Genomic DNA, 7,758 nt, shown 5'->3' with positions numbered 1-7,758 from the left:
AAATTAAATATTAATACTCAAGAATGTTTTGATCATATACCATTAGTTTGAAGGTCATCTTACATCATGGGAATGCCTCCCAATTGTTGACGGTCTCTCCTTCTTCTTCAAGCATCTCAAATAAGGCCACAAGGCCATGTTTGTGAGCGTACTTCTCCTCTCGCCTACTTGGTGGGCAATTCATGGCCAACTCCTACACAAACGATTAACAATTATAACTTTTAGAAATCAACATTTAGCCCACATACATACATTTACATAAATAAAATTGCTACAGTCTCAAAAAAGTACCAAAAGGTTACTAAACAGTACCAAAACATGTAAATTATGCCAAAACAGTTGTAAACAGCAATAATTTGGTACAATTAAGTACCAAAAACACACGACTCCCAAAAATACCCAAAAGACCCAAAAACTTGTCACAGTGAAATTCCAAACTAGTACCAAAATAGCACAAAAAGTACCAAACGAATCAAAGAAAACAAAAAATACCAAAGATAATACCTAGATAGCACCCAAGACATATTTAGCACTACCATATAAGACCAAATAAAAGCTCAACTTCAGTACCAAAACACTTCAAAAGAGTACCACATGAAGCAAAGAAGCACAAAAAGTACCAAAGTTAGTGCCAACATTGAACCCAAGATGTAACTGCAATACCTTAAAGACTCTAAAACTTGTAGCTAGAAAGTCCCAAAGCAGTATCATAATAGGTCAGAAGAGTTTCAAATGAACAGCAAAGCACCAAAAGTACCAGTCATGGGTGCAACCAATTATCCAAGACAACCAAAGGTGCCCTATTAGACTAAACTCAGTAACCTGAAAGTACCAAAACAGCACAAAAATAGTTCAATAGAGTACCAAATGAAATAAAGAAGCACCATTAAGTACCAAGAAAGACAGCAGCACAACACCAAGTGTTATAAAAAATACCAAAACAAGTAAAGAAAGTACCAAAACAGTTCAAGAAGTTCCAAAACCACCAAAAATGTCAGCAGATAAACCAATCAAGAAGTGAAACATGCCAAATTGCCAAACCATGTGCAAATTAAACACTATCAACAGTCAAACACAATGCAATAGGCCAGAAATACAATACCTCCTGCTGTTCAACCTCCGCTTGGAGCTTTTGGATATTTTCGAAAACCCCGTGTCGTCGCAACAAGCGCCGACTTGCTCCCAACTCAACCTCCACCTCTCTGATCTCTTCATCCGAAACAGGGATTTGTTGCTGAAGCTGAACAATGCGTGCTTCCCAGGGTATCGATGTCTTTCATCAAACTCTTCGCCACGTCCTTTCTACCTTCATATACCAGTAGCTGGTCCTTGTTTGCTTGAATAGAGGCCTTCAGGCTTCTGAGGTTTGACCATCCTGGATGTGACACTGGGTCTGCCAGTCTTTGCAGCAATGCCTCTAAATCAGGTAGGTAGTCAGCAATTACCCCTCTGCAAGCATTATCTGGTTCTGTGCAGATATTACTACCACTTTGAGTCATCCGGGCCTTCTTATCTGAATGCAGGACACTGCCAGGAGAGGAAGCATTTTGCCTCCTCCATGCCTCAATTTTACGCTCAAGCCCGCCACTCCTAGATGATATCATCTGCAACACTCCTTCCCCAAACCGGGCCCATGCTACTTTATGCCCTTCTGGGTCTTTTTTCGCTGCATGGCATTTCTCAAAAGCGTAGCACGTAGCAAATTTGTTGGTCAATTCACCACATGAAGGGGGCCCCTGATAAACTTTGGAGAATAGAAGTCTGCAGTCTTCCACCAGTTGTGGCTGCAAATGGTTTAAATAGATCTTGCTGTTCTTTTGGTACTTGAACTTGAATACAGTTAACCATTGGTCGGGTGGCATGTCCTCATCAGTCAAGTCCTTGAAGAGTTTGCCCTCAAGACTAAGACCGTACTCTTCATGCAGGTCCTGTGCCGTGTAATAGAACCTGGTTTGTTGAGGGTACTCCTCCATTTTGTTCTTACCTAAAATGTGTTCAAAACAAATCAGAGAATTGTTGACTTCTATAGATTAAATGTGGTGCCCGACATTATGTCTAATGTGAGGTGATGCCCTACAGAACCATTTGTGGTACTCAAAGAGTACCAAATTTGCTACTGCAAAGTACCAAATATAGTACTGTTCATTTAACTTCAAATGTCAGTGCAGGGAGTGAACATGCACCATTTACTTAGCACATGCATATGCCAATGAATAGCATACCACGTCTTGACTTGCTGGTAGATTTTGATTCGTCGTCGTCGAAGAGGAGTGAGGTCCGTTCGGAGTCGACCTTGCACTGTTTTGCACTTGCCCTTGTGTTGGGACTGGCTATGTGCTCTGGCTTTGTTTGTTGGGGGGGTGTGGTGGAAGCACCCTTCTTGTTGTTGCTGCCAGGAGGCACCATGCCCTCCTTTGCCTTCGCTTTCGGTTTGCATGTTGAAGGTGACGCTCCCAAATATAGTACTGTTCATTTAACTTCAAATGTCAGTGCAGGGATTAAACATGCACCATTTACTTAGCACATGCATATGCCAATGAATAGCGTACCACGTCTTGACTTGCAGGTAGATTTTGATTCATCGTTGTCGAAGAGGAGTGAGGTCCGTTTGGAGTCGACCTTGCACTGTTTTGCACTTGCCCTTGTGTTGGGACTGGCTATGTGCTCTGGCTTTGTTTGTTGGGGGGGTGTGGTGGAAGCACCCTTCTTGTTACTGCTGCCAGGAGGCACCATGCCCTCCTTTGCCTTCGCTTTCGGTTTGCATGTTGAAGGTGACGCTCTGCTGGCAGCAGCTCCCTTGGCCTTTGGGGTCCTCATGGCTAGACAACTGCTCTAGAGCAGAGCAGCTCTGCTACAATCGAATGCGGGGGTGACTTGTTGTTCCTCCATCTTACTAAAAACCCATGGGGCTCTTGGAAGTAGCACCTTTCCATTGGGTCTAGTGCGAGCCCACAACTCTTGCATGCAACCAATCTCTTCCAAGTCATCCCTTTGGCCTTTAGTCTCCTTTTTTCCTGTCATGGTCTTCCACAGAATGTCAGCTACATTCTTGAAAATATGCATCGGGTCAAGCAAATGGTTTATAAGGAGATCACCCCAATAGGGGAGTTGGTGAAAGATAGAGAGCCTCTTCATCCCAGGACATGCCAAGTTGCCACATTCCTCCCATTTGATCTTCCAATCGCTTGCCTTCAATGCACTTGGAGGAGGTCTTCCTAGATTACCATCCCGCAATATGAACATGCTGGTTGCAAATCCTTCGTTTTCGAAAGATTTGGTACTTACATCGCATGCATGGACACGCTATTCTCTCTTCAAGATTGAGAGGCTCCATCTAGCAGGATAACATGTATATGCAGCTCATTAAATACAAATCATTATGCATTACACAAAGCATTATGTAAACCATAAAACAGGGCTTCTTTTCCCCAGCCATGAGGGAGATTTTAAAAAATAACATTTAAAGCGTCAAACGGGCTTCTTTTCCCCAGCCGTTGAGGGAGACTTTAAAAATATTAAAAAAAGCGTCAAACGGGCTTCTTTTCCCCAGCCGTTTTTGAGATAGATTTTAAAAATAACTTATACATTAGCTTATCTTCTCTCCATACAAAATTAAGAAGGTAATTAGAACAAGGATGGAGAGAGCTATCTCTATTCATAAATAGCTATTTATAAAGGCCTTATGCAAAAATCTATATGCATAGATTCTGTAAATAGAGCCTACACATTGAGCTCTATGCATAGAAGCCTATACCTAAAGCTGAACGCATAGAGTCTTATGCATAAAGCCTATGCATAATGATCTATACATAAGCTTATGTGTAATGCTCTATACGTAAGTCTTATGCAAGCTTTATGAATAAGGTTTATGCAATCGTATGCATAGTAAGGCTTGCAAGCCTTAAGTATAAGCTTGCATACTTAAGGCTGCAAGCCTTAAGTATAAGCTTACATAAGGCTGCAAGACTTATGCATAAGCTCTATGCATAAGCCAACTGCATAAGTCTTATGTATAAGCTCTATGCATAAGTCTTATGCATACGCTCTATGCATAAGCCATATGCATAAGTCTTATGCATAAGCTCTATGCATAAGTCTTATGCATAAGCTCTATGCAAGACTTATGCATAAGCTCTATGCATAAGCCATATGCATAAGTCTTATGCATAAGCTCTATGCATAAGTCTTATGCATAAGCTCTATGCAAGACTTATGCATAAGCTCTATGCATAAGCCATATGCATAAGTCTTATGCATAAGCTCTATGCTATAAGCCTTATGCACTATGCTAACCCTTAATCTCATCACCCAATGGTATAATAAACATGATCTTGTTTTACATGGATAAGAGATCTTACCTTGATAACATATATAAACTCTATAATTAAAGAGAATACCTTATGCATAGAAAAACAGAGCATAAGAAATATATGTTATATGTATAAGAGAGTATAAACATTCAAAAAGCTTATGCTCTCCATCCATGCAAGGCACTCTACATCAAAAAAAGCTTTATGCATAAAAACATAACGCATGTGAAGCCTTCTGCATAAAGCTCATCCATAAGATTTATACATAAAACATTATGTATTAAGCTTTATGCATAGATCTTAATTCATGCATTCATCTAGATTCATATAGCTCTATGCATAAACTCTATGTATAGAGCTTGCATAAGCTTACAAGCCCTATGTATAGAGCTTTCATAATCTTACAACCTCTATGTATAAAGCCTATACATAGAGCATATGCATTGAGCTTTTACAAGAAGGCTATGCATAGAGCTTTCAACAAGAAGGCTATGCAAGCTCTATGTACAATGTCCATGCAAGCTTTCAAGAAACCTATGCATAGAGATTTTATAAGCTTGCAAACTCTATGCATAAAGCCTATGCATAGAGCTTATGCATAGAGATTTCACAAGCTCGCAAGCTCTATGAATAGAGCTTATGCATAAAGCTTGCAAGAAGGCTATGCATAGAGATTGCAAGCTTATGATAGGTTTTATGCATAGATCTTGAATTAATCCTATGTATAAGCTTACAAGAACCCTAAACTAACCCTAAACCATAAAACAGGGATGCAATAATACGTAGAAAAAAGAATAAACAAGAAAAATCGAAAGAGGATCTACCTCTTTTTTGCGAAGCTGAAGGAGAGGATTGGTGAAAGAGCGCAAAACAAAATATTAAACAAAATAATTAGTAAATTAAACACAAGAATAAGAACTAATACAAAACCCTAAAATCTCTATGCATGCATTAGGAGATCTATGCATACATAGAGAGCTCTCAACATGCATAGAGAGCCAAAAAAACACAAAACCCTAAACGTCCTATATCCTAAATTAAAAAGCAAAAGCAAGAATATATTAGTAAAAGTGGAGAAGGAGAAGAGGAGAAAAGAAGAAAGAAGGAGAAAAGAGGAGAGAGGAGAAAAGAGGAGAAGGAGAGAAAAGAGACGTTGCATACCTTCTCTGCAACGCTGCGAAAAACAGAGAAAATACGCTCTCGGCTGTAAAAAACTTACGAGCGTCGGTATATGCGTCGGAATATGCGTCGGTATATGCTTCGGAATATGCGTCGGTATATGCTTCGGAATAAGCGTCGGTATGTGCTTCGGTATACGTGTCGATATACGAAAATCTCAAATTACCCCGCCCGACTTGTCTCCTCCAACATTACGACGGACATACCGACGTTCGACATTTGCGTCGGTATTTTAACGTCGGTATGTCCTCAAGCTCTAGTAGTGATTTAATAGTCTCCTTGTTCCTCCCATTAATTAATTAATTAATTGAATTTTTTTCCACTCATTGTAGCCCTATTCTATAGATGTAAATGAAGATAATTTGTTCACTTTTTTCGGAAGAGGTGTGAGTTGAGTATCTAAAAAAACCTTCCTTCATGTGGGTGTTGGTCCAAATCTCGCGTTTGAAGTTGATGGTTCTGGATGTGCGACGTGAGTTGGCGCATTTTATGTACGTGCATGCATATGCACGAGAGGGATCAGCGAGGAGGCGGCAGTTCTACCATCAATATTGTTATAAATAATTAATCTGTGATTAAGAAAAGATGGCGAGTCCCGGCAACGTTGTTTACGAGGAGAACGACAAGCCACGCATGGGCACAGTCAGAGGCTCCTTCCGGAAGAACGTTCTCCTGTTAAAATCAAAGCTAGGGACTGTAAGATCTCGATCTCTGTGTGTGTGTGTGTGTGTGTGTGGTGTGTGTGTGTGTGTGCGCGCGCGCGCGCGCTCGCATGCAGGAATTATACACAGACTCCCACCTTAGATCATCCTTTTCTATCATCTCAGACCAAACCAATCACCACAAACCTTCCCGACAAGGATTGGATCTACGGTGTCTGCAACGAGTACGATGAAGAAGGCGTAAGAGAAGGTTAATCCCTTTTCACAGTACTGCAGTGTGTTAATTTTATATATAAGTGCCTCCTATAACGCACTACTGTTGATTTATCCATTGATTCTTCATTAGATTCTAATTATCGTTTGATTCGAGATTATTTTTGTTAGTTAGATAGCAGTAATTCTTCTGTCTATGTGCAGTTCTCATCCACAAAGAGAACTTCCCTGACCTGGAAAGAAAGAGAGGTCCTGACATTCTGGCTATGAACAAGCTGGCTGCAATAAGGTACATGATCCAAATTCCTGAAACCATAATTAACGTATGAATAATGCATCAATCTCTCACTCTCTTTCCTTTTCTTTCCTGTTAGACATGTTTCCAAAGCTTGCCAGCAACAGCCGTTCCGAAAGAAACACCTCATAAGGCTCCACATCAGCAGACGTATAGTAAGCCATTTCTGCTTCGAGATTGGGGAGCAGCATATCAATGATACACTAATGAGTTGGGAAAGCATGCAGTCTTTGTGATTAATTTAGCTGCTTAATCTGATTAATGACAAGTACATAATGCACAGGGTAAGAGTCCATCAGCAAAACTACCATCGGAATTGGATCCAAATTACATTTATGGGAGGCCAGGGGAAAAGTACTCTCTCTCTCTCTCTCTCTCTCTCTCTCACACACACACACACACACACACACACACACACACGCACACAGCAAACTCCTAGAAGCTGTTTTTTTAATACTATTTTTCGAACTAGGAATGAAGAGATGTGGAAGGTCATGGAGTATGGCTATTCTGATGAGTGGATAAAGATGAACCTGCAGCATCCGCATGTTTTTGAGGAACAGAAGCCCAATTTCAAGTGCCCTGCATGGAACAAGAGTGCAAGACTAAGGTTTCAAGAGATGGCCAGCAAGAAGTTTTCGCTTCCACCTAGGGACCGGTTTATAATCTCCAGATTTAAAGATGTGCCCAAGAGAATTGATAACTACAATCCTACACCGCTGAAGCGAGACTAGGCGAGATGTGATTTCATTATCGCTTTTTTAAACTCAATTATGATTGATAATTTCCTCCTCATTAAGCTATGGCAAACTTTACTCCACAATAAGAGATTGTGTGTGGCACGCTTATTGAATAAAGCTTTATGTAATTGAAGACAATGCCTCTACCCTAAGGGGGGAAAAAATTAACCTACTCTTAACACACATTGGGTTCCTTCTCAACCTATTCAATAACAATCACCCTATCCCACAATATGACCACATGCACCCACACTTTGCATCAAAGCACACATAGAATAAGAACACCTCCACTTCGAGTCCAAGCTCAATCCATCTCTACAACCACATGGCTCTCCATCTCCAAGACCTCATCTTCAAGT

General features: G+C 40.6%; 1 protein-coding gene across 1 annotated transcript; it reads left to right on the top strand.

Annotated features, from left to right (window-relative positions):
* The first annotated feature begins 6,005 nt into the window (after positions 1 to 6,005).
* On the top strand, positions 6,006 to 7,400 carry LOC147625188 (cilia- and flagella-associated protein 77-like). Its single transcript, XM_086818953.1, has 6 exons — positions 6,006 to 6,185; positions 6,317 to 6,401; positions 6,569 to 6,653; positions 6,739 to 6,814; positions 6,943 to 7,013; positions 7,132 to 7,400. The coding sequence occupies exons 1-6, from the start codon at positions 6,075 to 6,077 to the stop codon at positions 7,391 to 7,393; spliced, it is 690 nt and encodes a 229-aa protein (XP_086675079.1). The 5' UTR covers positions 6,006 to 6,074; the 3' UTR covers positions 7,394 to 7,400.
* Positions 7,401 to 7,758: the final 358 nt, after the last annotated feature.

This window comes from Cibotium barometz, chromosome 24, assembly GCF_041138505.1.
Source record: "Cibotium barometz isolate CiBa-2024 chromosome 24, ASM4113850v1, whole genome shotgun sequence".
In the NCBI taxonomy this organism is placed as follows: domain Eukaryota; kingdom Viridiplantae; phylum Streptophyta; class Polypodiopsida; order Cyatheales; family Cibotiaceae; genus Cibotium; species Cibotium barometz.
This window is presented reverse-complemented; position numbering and strand designations above follow the sequence as displayed.